This window comes from Chamaea fasciata, unplaced genomic scaffold (genome assembly GCF_029207755.1).
Source record: "Chamaea fasciata isolate MVZ Bird 193981 ecotype frontalis unplaced genomic scaffold, bChaFas1.0.hap1 SCAF_3, whole genome shotgun sequence".
Classification (NCBI taxonomy): domain Eukaryota; kingdom Metazoa; phylum Chordata; class Aves; order Passeriformes; family Sylviidae; genus Chamaea; species Chamaea fasciata.
This window is the reverse complement of record NW_027094088.1, coordinates 110,589,424-110,607,028: the sequence shown is the minus strand read 5'-3', so window position 1 is coordinate 110,607,028 and position 17,605 is coordinate 110,589,424. Positions and strand designations below refer to the sequence as shown.

At 40.5% G+C, this 17,605-nt stretch overlaps 1 protein-coding gene across 1 annotated transcript in view; it reads left to right on the top strand.

Annotated features, from left to right (window-relative positions):
• Nucleotides 1–17,605, top strand: part of PKHD1 (PKHD1 ciliary IPT domain containing fibrocystin/polyductin) — a 237,385-nt gene that overhangs the window by 112,118 nt on the left and 107,662 nt on the right. The window contains exons 43-47 of the mRNA XM_066180094.1: nt 4,512–4,624; nt 5,265–5,355; nt 6,461–6,595; nt 9,756–9,891; nt 11,152–11,398. Coding sequence (XP_066036191.1) covers nt 4,512–4,624; nt 5,265–5,355; nt 6,461–6,595; nt 9,756–9,891; nt 11,152–11,398 — 722 coding nt within the window. The remainder of the gene's footprint in view (nt 1–4,511; nt 4,625–5,264; nt 5,356–6,460; nt 6,596–9,755; nt 9,892–11,151; nt 11,399–17,605) is intronic.

Sequence of the window (17,605 nt, the reverse complement as noted above, 5' to 3'; positions counted from 1 at the left end):
CCAAACCAATTACTGTTTGTGAAGACCTAATCACCCCAGGGGCTTCTGCTCCATGAGGAAAGATTTGCACCTAAATCTGAAGGTGAAAAAGAGACTACCACATTCCCTATGTTTTTATGAAGAAAGGAGCACCGAGGAAGCAGGAGAGAACTTTTCTGCAATTCCCTCGAGGCCATATTTATCATTTTTAAGGCCATCAAATATGGTTTAAAAATACAACAGCTAGGCAGGATCATGAGAATTTCAGCTCCACTAAACACAGAGTTTTGTACTGTCATGCACTGACTTACCCTGGAGCTGTTCACTCCATCGCCACTGGCTCAGCTTTTGAAAAGGTTTGCTGCAATTACCTCCACGGGTTCCTGGGAACTGCCTGTGCTGGGTTTTCTGCACATTTATATGTGCTGTCCCTCTCTGTTCACATGAGTTTGCAGATAAAAAGCTGCAGCTGTGGCTGTGTACCCCAATACCAGGGTGTCTTTTCTGCTCTCCAGAGATGTGTTGCTCTGTTGGATTATGCCCTTTTCAGACCTAGAGATGGGGCAACTGAGAGGTGTTTTAAAAACTTCTATTTTCGGTCTCATGTGAAAGGTGAGACAATACAAATGTTATAATTCATGCTATCACAATTAGAAGTTTACTATTTCATAATTACAATACATTTAAGATTTTTCTTGACTTATCACCTTTTACTACACAATGCTGTAAATGCCTTAAAGCAAATCATCTAAAATTACCCTTCATAAATCCTACTACAATGCATCTTTTATAGTTCTATTTCTCCAAAGTATCTAGTCTTATTTACAGAGCCATCCTTTAAAACTTGATTCTAGTTCCATTTCTTTCTCAATAATATCCATCGTATTCCATAACATTTCTAAGTCAACATTTCTTATCTCAAAGTTTACATACAAATAGATACTATGTAAACCTTCTATCAAACTTTAAAAATTCTCAGCAAATCCATTTCCCACACTGCTCCAGGCAGGGTAGCAGATGGCCCTCAAATGGTTGCTGATAACCCTCATCATCTTGAGGAGTGGAATATTTGAGGAGTCACAACAGCAAAAGAAAAACTTGAAGAAGTTGCCCATCTTAAAATTGTTATTGACTGCAATTAATGTACAACAGGAAAAAGCAGTGCTCAGGAAGATAGCAAAGCACAAGGATATTAAGAGAATAAGTCATATTTCTCCCAAGCAAAAGAACTGTGGACTTTTTCTTAGTGAAATAATAATCACTAAACTTCAGGGGTGCTGGTCCAGCACCAGCATTATGATGTTGTAGTCTTAGCTCCTTTTCTCTCATGAAAATTCTCCGATTAAATGACTCAAGCTTTTTAGGTATTTATAATCCTAATTTTTGGGGAAGTTTGAAGAATGTAATGGGAAAGACTCATCTTCCACTTGCCTGGTTCCCAGGCCAGAACATGTGGTAGAAATTTTCCCAGTTTAGAATATAATTTTAGGTGTTTGTCAGTCTTTTTGTTTATTGGTTTTGTGTTTGTTTTTGTTTATTTTCAGATTTCCATCTTTCAATTGCTGGTTTTAAACTTATTGGCTGCAATATTTAAGGCAGGGACTGCAGAGAGCTCTAGGTCTAAACTGTGTAACATCTTCTGTATATGATGGGTTAAGCCTTTCCGCTGCGAGACCTGCAGTAATATTTTCAGAACTACTCAATTTACTTGGGAGCCTAAATTTGCATCGGTGGCTGAAGAGCTTAAATTTCCTTGAAATTCAGTGGTAGCCTAAACGGTGTGGAAATTGGGACAGAGCAGTCACTCAAACCTGAGCCTACAAAGACATTTGTAGACCAAATTCCCACTGATTTCCATTTGATTTAAGCTCTTAAGTGCACTGGTAAATCAGGCTGTTAGATGAAATTTTATACTTGGACAGTGTGAGTGCAACCTGATTCTTGCAAGGTTAGTATAATTTTTTTTTAAACACAGTGTGTGAGCCCAGGTTATCACTTTTTAGAGTCATAGACAATCTCATTAGCAGGCTGGTTTCTTGCCTTTTAAATGCTATCAGCACAAGGAACTGAAGATGGTCCTCTGTGACAATGGCTTTTTTCTCACTGAAACATCTGCCCTGTGTCCTTGTTTTTTTTTTTTTTTCTGTGCAGGAAAAAATAACTTAAAAAGTAGGTTTTAATTTTTTTCTCTTGGCTCTCTTGGGCCTAGTGAATTTTTGCCTTTAATTGTTCTAATCCATAAACATTCAATGCCCTGAAATCCCAGAGCTAGCATGTGGTGCTCATGCATGACAACATATGGACTGGGTTTAAAAAACCCAGGAAGAACCTCCCTTTCTTTTCTTACTTTGGTGTTGAGGACTGGGAAACAGCTCAGATGAATGAAGAGGGTGGAGCTCAGCTGGTATCTCCGTGTCAGAGGAGTGACTGATTGTCGCACTGTTGGTAAATGCATTTGTTTCCTGGTGTCACCCCATCCAGCCATTCTCCACAGCACCAAAGAGCTGAGGCTGCATCTGTTTGGCACCGTTTTCCTAACCTTTCATCCCTCTGAGATCCTTTCCAAATACTTTCCAGCAAAGTGGACCCACACTAAAGCAAGCACATTGTGGACATTCTTCACATCCTGCCCAGCTCTGAAACTGGGAGTGGTGCTGGGAACACCACCCAGAGATTAATGTCATCTTTAGGGTCAACAGTTTGAGTACCAGCTATCTAAAAGAAATTCATGAAATATTTACACCAGCAGAGTTGTATGGTTAAGAGACACTTAAACTATCAGCCACTTGATTTTACTGACTTGCAGTGCATACCTCCAGGTATTTGGCATGCTCAGGGAGGTAATTTCTCTCTGGAATTTTGGTTGCACGGACATCCGTAATATACTGACTTCCACAAAGAATTGATTTCCACACAAAATTCCCTGCTTGCCTAAAACCCCTGCCCTCCAGCCACGAGCTGGCTGAATAAATATGCAGGGTTTCTTTTCCTTATGAATCATCTGTAGAACGCACGATTGGAGTCGCAAGTAAAATATCCTGGAAATGATGTGACTGGACTGCAGGAGTGTTTTGTTAAAGGAAAAGGGTCTGTGGCTGCACTTTCAAAAAAAAGCAGCAGTTTTACCTGGGGATAGAGAAAGCAGAGCCTTGGGTCTCAGTACTTTATTCCTTGGCAGATGCCAGAGATCAGGGCTGCAGGGAGCACACTTGGATGGGTCAGAAGAAAGTAATTGGTATATGGAGGGTTTCACCTTGAGGTCACCAGGCTCAGCTTTGATTTGGACCATCAGGGACCAAAAAGTCATTAGTATTTTAACACTGTCCAGTGACTTATGAATGGGAGTGGGGGTGTCAGGCCTGACCTTAGAGAACAAACCCTCCTTAGAGCTGCAAGAAAGGTCATCTCAGACCCCCCCTCAGAGAGCCACATACCTCCAGAGAGCAATTAATTTTGTCTAAGGACAGACCAAAAGCATTGCCTTCTGCACATGCCTATGTCTTTTTTTTTTTTTTTTTTCCCCTCGAAAGGGAGCTAAAATCTACCAGCCTGGGCTTCAAATTTTCACACACCTAAGGCAACTGAGAGGGATCATGCACAGGTGCACACATGAAGACACTGATATATGGACACAACCCAAACCCAACTAGGCTTGTCTGGTCTCCAAATTAATCTGACAAGAGCAGGTTTTTTTGTCCCAGAGTAGAAAAGTTCAGAACACATCAAATACAACCCATATAACCCACTTGATGCAGATTCTGTAAGTACCAAACTCCTAATTTTAAGGCCGGTTGGACCTTATGTCCACTTATTTTTTACCTCTTGTATCACAAATAATGTAACTAAAATGCAGAATTTAGAATGCAATTTCTTTAAGAGATATAAAATGACAATAACTTACAGCACATCTTCCTATGGTTATTTTCTTACCCTATAAAATAATGATCCAAATCACATAATTTGCCACAGGTGTAAGGAAGTTTAATTGTTCAGCCATATCCTGAAGATGTTGTTCTTTGCTTTCTCTTGACTCTTAGGAGTATCTCTTTTTCAATGCCAATATTTCCTGTATTTTCCTATCCTGTGTTTGCTTTGGGAGACAAGAGAAATATTCAGGCTGAGAAGGAAATCAACAAACTTGATTAGTTTTTGATTTACTTTTGTGTTTAATTTGTGATTTACTTTTCCTTCTTATATAGGAAGTTTATAGATGTAAGTTTGCAACACATTTTTTTCTTACCTACTTCTTGAAGAGTTGTGACAACATCATTTTTCTGGCATTTGTCTCTATTGCTTGGCCAATCCTCCTTGTCTGGTTCAAAAACAAGTGTTTTTACAATTGGACCAAGGTCAAAGTGAAAACAGAACAAGACTGGAGATGGAAAAAACAAGGTACCAGTCTCCACCAGCCAGTTTAGCAGAATTTGAATGGACTTCAGCTGGGATTTTAATTTGTGTGTTTCTTAAATTGATTTTAATTTCCAGAAACCTGTGGTAATATTATTTTCATAGTCACATATTCCTCTCTACAGGGTAACACAGTGTGTGGTGCTGGGTATGGCTATTTCTTTCATCTCTCCCCTGAAGGACCATCCCAAGTGCCTCTCCTGTCCTTCAGTGAGAACACAGCTCACTCCTGCACAAGGTACTTGGGCAGTTTGGTTAAACAGATTTTCCTTCAGGGAATGGTTGTGCCATCTATACTTGCAGTGGAGATTCCATGGTTCTGTGACATTTTATGCAGCAATTGCTTCTTTAGCATCCAGGAACAGCTATTGACAAAAGTTTTAACCAGTACTTCCCTAAACCAGAAAGAGTATTTAAAAATAACATTGTACTGAAAATCAGCAGATAAGGTGACCTGAAGTTTGAGTTAATCTGGATATTAATCTGGATTTTAAATCTCTGAGAAGGTCAAACCAAGTGCTGCATTCAGGAATGAATACATTTGGGCTGTAATCCAAGTTAGCTGAATCCAAAATAAGGAAAAGCCTTATCTGTCTAGATTCATGTCAGGCTTATCTGAAGGTAATGCCGGCTGAATACTCATCAGAATGAGAGGGTATTGTGTAGTGAGAACCTCTCAGTGGCACTGCACACTCCTTTTTAGCTCGGATAGGTGTAACACTGAGAACTTTTGACTTTGGCTTTAAGAAATAAAGTCTCATGCTGTCTCAGCTGTCACAGATTTAAGATTTTAGATACCAAAATGATGAATGGAAAAATCTGCTCAGCAGTACATGCACTGTAAAGGAAAAGTCTCCATGGCTTTCTCTCCTAAACAGGCATGGGTTGCTGGTGTACCCAGAGTATTTGCCAGACAGTCGTGTTGAGTTCAACAACTTCACAGCCTGGAGCTGCCACGGGGGAGCACAGGTATGTTTGTCCCCACTGCCTTCTGTCATGCTCAGGATCTTTCCAAGTATCTCACCTCCACACTGACTAACAGCTTTTGTGCCTGTATGTCCATGTCCCTCACCTGGAGGCTCCTGTTTTAATAATAGAGCCAGGAACTTGATTTGTGTGAATTCTTTTTGCTGCAGAATCAGCGCTACTTTTACCAGCTGGTGTTCTCTGTAATCATCTAACATCTGTCTGCCACTGTAATCATGGAATTTTAGAATGGTTTGGGTTGGAAGGGACCTTAAAAACCATCTCATTCCAATCTCCCTGAAATGGGCAGGGACACCTTCCTTTAAATCGTGTTGCCAAATAAAAAATCTTTCAAATGGATCTGAGCTGTTCGTGAAGATTGCAATAGGTAGTTATGTTAACCTTTATAGAACTGATGACTTCCATGGGATCTTTTTTTTTTCTTCTTAAAATTTTGCACTTTTTATTTACTTGAATTTGTCTAGCTTTGCTCTCCAACTAATATGGCTCACTAGTAATTAATATGATTTTAAAAAGCCACTCCACCCTTTATTATGTCATACTTTCTTTCCCATATTCAAAATTTGGAGCCTGTGATGCTATTAATTCCTGTCTGACGACCTGAACAGTTTATATGTGTTTCTCTGTAAGGTTTTATAGCCTCACCCATCCCTATGATTCTTCCTCTGGAGGTGTCCAATTTTTCAGTGTGATTTTTCAGACTGATGTGTTCTCTTTCTGGAGAAGGTTATTTGTATGAAAGAAATAAACCAAAAGGGTGATTTGCAGGTTTGTTGTTGTTGTTTGTTTTCTCTGCATAACTTGTAATTTCTTTGTACGTGACTGACCTAGAATACCCAGATAACTAAATTTATTCTGCTTCTTTCCATGGGCTCCCTTCAGAAACAATCTTCTTTCTTTTAGGTGCCCCATTCCTTGAAATGTTCAAGGTTGGGTTGGATTGGTTTTGGAGCAGCCTAGGGTAGTGGAAGGTGTCAGTGCCCGTGATAGGGGTTGGAATAACATGATCTTCAAGGTTCCTTCTAACCTAGCCCATTCTATTATTTGATTATATGTATTATTATTATTTTATTTTCCTTCTATGTAGATTTTCAGTAGCAGGAACCTTGAACTCCAGCATTTCTGGATTTCTTCTTGCAAAGACTTTGGCATTGACATCGTGGAAAGCCTGGGAAATGTCTCTGTGTCTGACAGTGTTTTAAATGGACACCTTGGGCAAAAGGTAAGGACTGCAGGGAATATTTCAAAGTCTCTTAAGTGTCACAGCAACATTTCAGTAGGGATTTGGGGAAATAAGAAAACAACCTGGAGAACAACCCCTGCTCCATGGCAGCTTGGGAAAAGCTTGGATTTTAAATAGGTTATAAGGGAACACCCTCAAGTTGCACCAGTAGAGGTTTAGGCTGGATTTTGGGGAAAATATCTTCACTGAAAGGTTTTCAAGTGTTGGGACAGACTGCCTCTGGCAGTAGTGGAATCTCTTGGAGGGTTTTGAAAACCATGTAAATGTTGGCATTTTGGGACATTGTTTAGTGTTGGCCTTGGGGTTGCTGGGTTGATGGTTGGACTCCATGGTCTTAGAGGGATTTTCCAACCAAAATGGTTCTATTGTTCTACTTATTTTCCCCCAAACATCTTTTCATTTCATCATGGAAGTTATAAAGGTTTTTTTTTTTTTTTTGGAAAAGATTCAAAACAAGGACTCTGGTATTTTCTATTTTCATTAGAAACTACTACAAGATTTCACACTATAATGCATAATCCTGTATATTCTTTCTAAAACAATATTCAAAAGTGAAAGCAATATCACAAACACAAAAAAATTGAAAGATCTTAGCAAGACAAGTGCAAATTTTTTCCTACTCATATTTTTTTTTTCCCCAGGATTGGTATGGTCTCAGAAAAATCTTGGAATTTCACCAAACCTGACTTTTTGAGAGAAATCATAATTTTTCTTTAACCAAGCTTTTCTAACACAAATTCCTGTATGCCTTTTGCATTTAGCACCATTTAACCATGCATAAGTGGGTTTAGTTTAGTGATTTGAGAATACTGAGGGGGAACACCAGCTTTGGTTTCTATCCTTGTTAACACTTTGGTTTCTTCTTCTCTCTCTCAGCATCATTGGTCCACCTGGAACACAGAGTGTTACATTTTTTACTTGAGAATGAAAAATACTGACAAAATGTAATTTTATTTATGCAGTAAATATGTTCTTTTTCCACTATTTCTTTAGGCAGCTGGACATGGTCTTTTGGGTGCTACCAGGTTGTTAACAGATTAATAACATGGATAACAATGGAATTTTAGTTACAACTGGCCACAGATGCTTGTTCATGATTTTGAGGTCTTCTTTTTTTTTTTTTTCCCTCCTGCTGAGTTTTCTATTGTTGTTTATTAAATTAATTTTCTCTCTGACTGGCAGAAAAAAAAGTCTTTTAAATGAGTTTTCTTTAGAACCTCACAGAAAGAAACCTCCTTAGCAGGTCTGTTCTAAGTAGATAATTCAGATAAAATCCTGGCTTCACCTGTCCAACCTTGAAGTCTCCCAGTGATGTCCCAGTGAATTTCTCTGACACCAAGGGGTGGATTTCTTTGATTTTTTTGCTTTGCAGGACCCATGGAAGGACTCCAATGTTGTACTTGCTAAGAGATTTAGAGGCGCTCACGCTGTGCCTTGTTTCTTGCAGTACCTTAGGGGGGTGATTATCTTTGATTATCTCTTTGATAAGAGACTCCTTGTCATAATTTACATCTTAATGTATGTAATTCTCCCCTTAATAATCATGTCTCTTTAATATCAATTAAAACTTTATGACATTTATTTAACGGGAACCTTGGATATTCCTCTCTGTTATTCCTTCCATTTTTTGGAAAAAAATTGTTTTTCAAACAGGATTGTTTTCTGGAAATGTCAGGGCATTGAAAAATTGGGGCTTTGAAACTTTAGTGACAGGGCTAAATCCAGGACCTGTAAAAGCCAAATGAAGGATTTTTGTTAACTTCCTACTAGACATTCAGAAAACCTCCTCCACATTCTCATTTAGAAACTCATTGTCTTTGTGGGACCATTTAAGGAGAAGCATTTCTTCTTGGAAAAAGCAAGGGTTCTGAGACACACGAGGGAGGAATTATTGTCTCACAGTGGTCTATTTGCTATTTGTTCAAATAAATGTAATTAATTAAAAATATAGAAAATTGGGTGGGATGGAAGAACCAGAAATGTAAGAAAAAAGCCAATAGAGATTTTTTGAGCAATTTGTTACCAAAGACCAGGGATTTCTGCTCAGCAGTGACTTGGAATAGGATGGCCCAAGGACCAGGACTATCACTCCTGATGTTTTGACCTCAGAATAAAACAGCTGATGGAACTACTGTGTCTTACAATGATTGAAGATAGCACCTTCTCTTTGAAGTAATAATCTACTTATAGGAGTCCGTTACATTCTTCCTTTTCAATTGCAGGTGTTTTCACATAGGGTGGATTTCTTGATTGATTCTGTACTATGGCTTTTGAGATGTATTCTACAGGTATTCATTGGCCTCAGAAACAGTATCACAGACTCCTGCCAGCCCTTCCTCCTCCAGGCTGCTCACTAACTATATCTTTATTTCCAACCCGTTTCCAAGAGAGTTTGGCAGAGGGTTGTACACTTCCACTGTGTCATGGACTACAATCACCCCCAAATCCAGTTTGTCCATTGTGTTTTTCATCTCCCCTGGCTTTTGTTCTTAATTTCTGGTTCTTTAAGTTCTAATAGGCCCTGAAGTCTTCAAGAGCTTTTCAGAGAGTCTGGCTTAAGTGTGTCCCTATCCCAAAACCCACAAAATGCCTTTGAATCTCAATGCTCAGGTTTTTCTTAGAACAGAAATAAGAATGGTCATCTTTGCAGAGTAGGAAAAATTCCCACTTGCTGGACAAAAAAGGTAAAGGAAAATGGGGCTGTAAATTTCACTCACTGTGGCTTTTAGGTGGATTCTTTCTCCCCAGGGAATGTACACTTTCCTCTCCCTTCAAATGTCCAATCATAAATACTATGCAACAACTCAAACAAAAGGCAATAAGATGTTCTTAAAAGTGATGCTATCAAGTGGGGAATTAGATGTGTGTTGCCAGAATTTACCAAACAATACCTCACATCTGTCCTTTAAACCTCACAACTATGGGCAATCACACTCTTGCATTCCCAGATGCTGCATCCTGGATGCTCCATTTCTGGAAATGTTCACGGCCAGGTTAGACAGGACTTGGAGCAACCTGGGTTTTTGGAAGATGTCCCTGCCCGTGGCAGGGGTATGGATGAGGTGACTTTTGAGGTGCCTTCCAAGTCAAACCATTTTAGGACTCTAAGATTCACACGGTGATGTTTCCTTCATTTCAGGATAGGACCTGTATGTCTGCAGGACTAAAGACTCCCAAAAGGTACCAGCTCTTCATCTCCAACACAGTTTTCAGGAACTTTGATGTGAACACTTGCACAGCCATCAGGACTTGTTCTGGCTGTTACAGAGGGCAGGGTGAGTCTGATTAATATTTATTTTTCAGGATTCTCAAATCCCTACTTTCCCTCCCATTACAAGTTCATAGTTTCCATAGACAACCATTGATAACTCCTCTGCATGGGCTGAGATTTCAGGTTCTCTCCAGTCTTTCTGGATATGGCTTCACCACTCAGTTGAAGCCACATATTGCATTTATTTTAAGGCAAATGTAGCCTGATTTTTGCACTGATACAGTTTTCTAAGTGGAAACCAGTTTTATACACTGCCTTGTTTCTGCATTTTCATTTTGGGAGGTAAAACTTCAAGAGTGATGATTTCTTTAAAAGCTGTGACACAAGCTCGCAGAATTTCACTGAGCTGCTACCTCAGGCCAGCCTAAACCTGAGGTAAATTTGCCTAAGATAATGTGTAAACTAAGCATCCTTCTGAGCTTTGAAGAGGGACTCAAAAGCTTTTTGAAGAATGTTCTAACTGAAATTGCCTTTTGTATTGTAATAAAATGTATTTATGTATAAATGAAGACTACCCTACAATAACACAGAAGAGAAAAATATTTCAGGAGGGGAGATCAAAAGACAGAAGGAATATTAAAATCTGGCTTATTCAGGCTAAAACTGGGAGTAGGACAGCTGAATAGTAACCCATGTGTTGTATGGACATTCCTGCCAAAGCTGACTTGTTACAGTCCATTGGGCAATGATTTTCTGACATTTCTGTAAATATTAATGTGCTCATAAATTTTAGCCTGCATGAATATTCATCTTTTTATATAGCTATCTGTATTTCAGTAGTGAAAAAATCCTCCAGACCCACTTTTCAGCCAAGGCTTTATTCTGCCAGGTGCTGCACGTATGCAGAAGAGTCAAGTATATTTACAGAATGTACTCACCTCTAAAACATTTACTTTCAAAAACAGGCCGACAGGATCCATAAGAATCACTGTAATTCTGGCTATGGGGCCTGTAAAGAAATGTTTGGAGTCACTGAGGAGATGCTGGTAGAGCCAGGAGTAGCACCTGGATCAGGAGAGTCTGAACCACAGTCACAGTAGGGTTACTGGGCAAGTCTAGTCTGGCCATAGCCCAACAACAGCTATTCCTACAACCATCTCTACTTATTTTCCTGGATCTCCCATTTTTTTTTTTTGAGCCATCAGACATTTTTCCAAAGGCAAGGTGGAATGAAGTTTGTCTCTTTTCCTCCAGAGAGTTGTCTTCAGACCCATTACATGAGGTGACCATTCTGTTTTTTTGAAATGCTGCTTGTCACCCACAGGTGGGTTTACAGTGACAGCTGAACATCTGACCTTCACCAATTCCCCTTTCCAAGTGTCCTTCCCCTTCCCTCACTCTGCCATCCTTGAGGATCTTGATGGCTCCACCACAGGACAGAAGGGAAGTCATGTCCTGCCTTCCACAGATATCCTGGCAGCATCTTGCACTGCCAGTGCCAACTTCAGCCAAGCTTCTGGCGGCAGTGTCTGTGACAGTGACCTTGTTTTCCACCGAATGGCTCTTCATTTGTAAGTAATTGTTCCACCTCCCAAAATACAGCATTGGGTTTTGCTGATATTTGTTATTCTGAGATTGCTGCTGGTTCTGAGCTCAGTCCCAGTACTGGTGCCTCTCTGCTTGGTCCTAAACTAGGTCTAAAGCCTGAGTAGTGGCATCTCATAATCTGTTGTGCTGTCTCTCATGGCCTGTCACTCCATGACAGAAGGACAAGGGTCTCCTGGGGATGCTGTGTCAGATCTTGCACCTCACACTGAAATATTTGATAACTTGGGAAACTAGAGAGAACTCTAATAATAATCCATTCTGGGGTACAGCCAGGTCGTTCCCTTCGGCTGTGGTGATTGTACAGCTCCCAGTTCTGTTCCAGTTCACTTGTCTCCCCCAGCTGGAATTTTCCCTGCCTTTCACCAGCTGGCAGCAAAGGGGATCCAGTGGAGAAATGCTGTTCAGCCAGGAACTGCTACCACTTCTATCATCCAGTGAGGGCTCTGGCAAATTTCTGACATAAGAAAAAGCATGAAAAAGACTTTCAGAGATCTAAACATCACTTCTGCTTTTCTTCCCATGATCACCTTCCCTTCCTAGTCCCCTGCTCAGCATTTCACTCTCCTTTTGAAGTATAAATCTGAACAATTATCCATTTTTTGCTCTCTCAGGTTAGTAGTACATGGGCAGAAATCCTGAAGTGCTCTGTCAGAGGGCTGTCAATTATTCATGTCTGCCTCATAATTCATGTTTTAAAAGAAGGAGGGGGAAGCCCCCAACCCCTTCCCAAATAGAAAAAAAAAATAATAGTTTTTTTCCATTGAAGGAGAAAACTATAAGACTCTGAGCTACTAAAAATGCAGGCTTTGCATGTGATTACTGTGTCTCATAATGAAACTAGAAGTCTGCAAAAAAATTAAGAGCTTGGAGTCATTCTGATTTAACTAAAAGGATACTGGGTAGAAGGCAAGATGAAACTGTTCTTGGTGTCTTTCCTAAGCAGTTAACCATGAGATCTCGGGGAAATTCACTCCCTTTCACTCCTTCACCCTGTGTATACCTTGATGAAATGGACTGCAAGATCTTTGGACTGATGCTGTGTGGGTGGATGGAGCATCTCTAAATGATGCCTGTAGAGGAATTTGGGTCCTTTTGGGTACTGCCACAGTGTAATTGTTAGTAATTCACAGCAGTTAATATATTTAATACACCTTGTTTCTCCTGACATCAAAATGTGGGTAATGAGCAAGCAGAGGCAGGAGTTCATCTGTGCCATTGCTGTTAAGTCTGGAAGACTTAACCTGACCTAAATTTTGTCTTCCCAGTAAACTGCATGAGAATTTCCCTGGAAGTTCTCAAGACCAGGTTAGACAGAGATTGGAGCAACCTGGTCTAGTAGAAAGTGTCACTTCCTATGGCAGGGAATTGGAACTAAATGAGCTTTAAGTTCCCTTCCAGTCTAAATCATTCCAGTACAGTATGATTAGTCATACCTTCATAGACTTCTCAACTAAGGTTTTATTTTAAGCAAGTACCCTTTATTTAGTTTCTTTATTATTCATCTGCGTGAGCTGGGAGTCAATTTACATCAAAGATCCTTGGCAGTCTGAGAAGAAGAAGCCAGCTGTTAGCCTGCCCTCCTGAGGACTGTGTACTCAGCTCAGCAGAGTAACCCTAGAGACCGTGAGCATCCTCTCTGTGCTGCTTCCAGATCCTCTCTCCCAAGCAGCTCCCAGCAGCCAAATCACCATCATGTTAATTTGAAAGATTGTCAGATCCAGCCAGATGAGCGTGGTGAGTCAGGGAGGCTTTGTTCAGTTGGATAGAGCTCCAAAAGGAACCTGGGAGAGGACCAGGATGGGGAATAAAAGGAGCTGGAGGGGATGAAGAGTAAAAGTGAATTAATAAAATATCTACAGCATGACCAGAGGATGAGGAGGTGGGAGAAGGAGAATGGGTGAATTTTATCCAGATGTATTTGGAGAGTGTTTGCAATAAAAAGGGAATAGTTTAGGATTAATACAGCAAAACATGACTAGGAGCAATTGGCAGAGGTTGAGTAAAGAGAATGAAGATAAGTGTGTGACAGGAAAAAAAATCCTAACAAGTTCCTCTTGGATCCATCTCATCTCAATGAAAAGACAAAAGCACTGTTTGTTACCTATCTTTAGTTTCTGACAAGAAAAAGTTAAGAATCTCTCTGGAAGAAATATTTTTATCATTCTCTACCAGGCCATGGAATATGAGACCTGCCAAAACTGCAACTCGAATTTTCTGTGTTCCTCAAAAAAAAGTATGAGAGACTTGAGATGGTGGTTTTTTTTGCTTATCCTGAATTTCAGGGATGGGATTCCAGCTCCAAAAAACTTGAAGGTTGAGGCAAATAATGGATTTTAAGAGGGGAGACCTAGTATGGCAACCTCTATCTCAGCAACCTCAGGATCATTCCCTGACCCCAAGGGCAACTGGCAAGGATTAGACATGGCCGTATTTTTAAACATCTCAGTCTCCAAAACATCAGGGATGTTGCATCAGCACTAACCTTAAGGAAAGATCCCCTGCCTGGGAGCTGTCAGGGATAGGGCTGTTTGGTGCCAGCTAAAAGAATGTCTGGAACAACGTTAATTATTTATGATACAATGTTGGAAATTGACTCTTTATCTTTGTTCTGTTTAATTTACCAGAATGCATGTGCTCTCTTGACACTTTCCCCCAAAATAAACTACATGTTTGGGAGAAAAAGAGAAGTGTTTTGTTAGAGAAAAACTATAAAAGCTCTTTGATGAAAAGGAAAATTACTATCTTGAACATTTTGTGACTCTCTGTCCTGAACTACTTCACCCAACAACTTCCAGGGAAATGGGGATCCATTTCCAAGCTTGCGCTGCTGTGACAAACCCTTCTTCACAAAGTCCAGTAGAAAGTTAAACTAATGTGTCACGTAAGCACGCTTTAAAGAGGGATTTTATGTCTTTTAAAAATGTAATTGGAGCTTATAAAAGTCTTTATAAATTTATATGTGAGAAAGTTATTGAGTAGTCTGAAGCACAGCTTATGCTGCAGCACAGCACAGCATGTCTGCAGGCTAGAAACGGCTGCTCCAAATGCCACTGCTACCCATATTATCATGAAACTATGAATCTCTATTAATATTAAAACAAATTTTCATTAAAAAATTGTCATAACATGATTAAGTGACTTTCAAAGTTTCTTCACATTATGCATAATTTTTACAAGAGGAGAGCATTAGAATAATCTGCAGCCTGGCAGCTCCTCGCGGCAAAGGGGACTCCAAACACTCAGTGGCTGCGCCTGCCAAAAGGGAGTTTCCCTCTTGGTCCCTCAAATTTGCTTTCTTTTTCTCACTGGGGAAGCCTTGGACTTGCTCAGCATCGGTCTTGTTGTTCAAGCCTTTTATTATCTCCCTCTTCTCCTGCAGAGCAAGATTGACTTTTTAGGTTTAATTCCTAATCAGCTCTAACATCCTCTCCTGTGCAATGCATTTCTGCTGCAAAACCATCCACTGCTGATGGAATAGTATCTCCCCTACGTCTGTGTCTTTGAGTCTTGAAGAGAGTTCAGATGGTTGCTCTAGGTTTGCTTTTCCTTTGATATTTACTTTCTGTGGTGCCTTTAGCTGAATATGCCCCTGCTGTGAAACACCCTGAAGACCACGATTCTTCTCTCAGTGTCCTCAGTCACTCTCTTGTTGTGTGTCCATCTCATGTACATGATTGCACCCACACAGGGGACAGCTTGCATGGTCACTTGTCTTCATAACCCATCCTATGAGGGCTCCTGTGATGTAACAAGGAAGGCAAATATTAAATTATTGACTGTTCAGTTACCAACTCATCACCTCAGCTTTAGAGATCCAGCTTTTACTCTGCTGCATTTCTGGCATTTCAGACATCCCACCAAGAGAAGTTTATTTTCCAGTGGAGGCCACCTTTCCATTCACCCTGCAGTCAGGCTTATGGGCAGCAAAGCCAGATCCTGCACAGTGTTATGGGTATGCAAGACATTTCCTCAAGCCTTCTCCCTCAGCTTCACCATCATCTGAGGTATTTCTAATTGCAGGGAGATTAATGTTGAGGCATCATTTGCTGGCCCTAAGCTTTCTTTCCTTGCAAGGAGAAATCTTGCAAGTCTGTTGGATTCTTCTCATGGCCTGGATAGATCAGACCCAGGCGTATCAGCTGGGGCACACTGTAGTAGCCAACATATTGATCCTAAAATCACAGAATGGTTTGGGTTGGAAGGGACCTTAAAGACGATCCAGTTTCACCGCCTGCCATGAGCAGGGACACCTTACACTATCCCAGGTTGCTCCAAGCCCTATCCAGCCTGGCCTTGGACACTTGCAGGGACTCTTCAGAGCTCTACCTGGTGTGGGAAAAGCAGAGTGACCAAGTTGTCCTACTCTGGTCTTTGCTATACTCACACTGCAGACATCTAAACTGTTTTCCTACCAACTACCTTCCAGCTCAGGATTTCTGTCTAATTTTAGTTTTTCTGAAAATATCAGCTTATAAACTGTAAGATCTGGGGAAATGTTTTAAGAGCACAGAGGATTTTGGAAGTCAGGGGTAGCAAACTGAAATCCTACTCTGAATGAATCCATGTTGGCTTGTCAGTCACAACCTTTTCTATCCTGGGAAACCATCTCAATTCTTCTTTTACTTAAAATTCAGCCTGTGGTGGTGACTCAGGATCAGGGTCAAAGATCTGCTTATTTCCTAAAAGACTCATGCATGAAAAAAAATCACTGCTACTATGGATCCGTAATAAAAGACAGATTTGAATAATGACCTCGATATCTCAACAAAGATACACACATTTACTGAAAACAGCTGAAAATTCTCAATTCTTGGCAATTAAAATAAAGTGAGCTGGTCTGGGGCCCAAGATTAAACCTGTAAAGTGTTTGATATGGTCATAATTTGGAATTAGCCTCCCTTTGGCCAACAATAAACATGGACTCTTGATATAAACATTTGGTGTCCCATTTGAAGTTCAATGCTAAATTGTTTCCTGTTTTTGAAGGGGGATAATCATAATGGATTATTACACAAACAGAAAGCATTTAGAGCTAAACAGAGTGCCTGCTTTCATACACACAGATATGGACCCTTAGGATAAATAAGTTAATGGTAAACACAAACAGGAGAGTTAATATTTGTTCTACTCCATGTTGTTGATTGGCTTAACAAATCCTTTGTGGCCCATATCTGTCGAGCAGTTCTACACAATGCATTTGAGCTAAATTACATGACAGTTTATATAGTCACAATTGGTGAATTGTGGCTCAGACTGTAAAACCCTATCCTGTAATCCTGCCATATTTCTAAAGCAAATTGCCCCTTAATTGAAACCTGCTTCGATATAAAAATACAGCCTTTACAATGAGTCATCCTTTTTTTCCCCTTACAGTTTGTAAAGGCTTCCAGCAGTTTAAAGAGAGGGTTAATTTTGCATTAAGACCATTGCCTCCTAGTTTCTTTCAAATAAAGCCAGGAGAAGTTCGGGGGAAGGCTCTTTCCTCTGATAATGAAGCTCTCCATGTTAATGATGCGTGCAGGCTCCCTCGGATCCTCTGAATTAGAAATACTCGTGTAAGCCAGCACTCTTCTACTTCATTAACATTAAAGAGAGGTAGATTGGTGGCTATTTAGGGCACAGTGAAATCACTGGCTATTTAGGGCAAATGGAAATGGTGCTAATTGTGGCTGGTAATTCCATTAGTAGGGTACCTCCATTTTGGTGCCTTTTTGGCATGGAGGTGAAAGAAAACAACACATTGACATGCTTTCAAGGGGAATATATCTCAGGCTTATCATGTCCTTGCACCAGTTAACTTGTGCACTGAGCTGAGAAGTTTTCTAAGTTCCCCAAATTTTTGGTTTGGTTGTGGGCAGCATGTCAGGAGTCAGAAATTAATTTCTGGAGGGCAACACCTCAAACAATGCATGTAAAAGATAAGGACACAACATGCCAGGTCAAGAAAACCCTAGAGATTCCAGGCCATAAGGTATCTCCTGCTCCTTTTCATTCCTGGATCATGAACAGGCTTTCAGCTGAACATGACCCAAGTGTGCCCAGGTGGGCAAGAGGCCAATGGCCCATGGGCTGTCCCAGCTCTGGAGTGGCAGCAGGACCAGGGAATTGCCTGCCCCCTGTGCTGGCACTGCTGGGACACCTCCAGTTCTGAGGACAGCTCTGAGACCCTC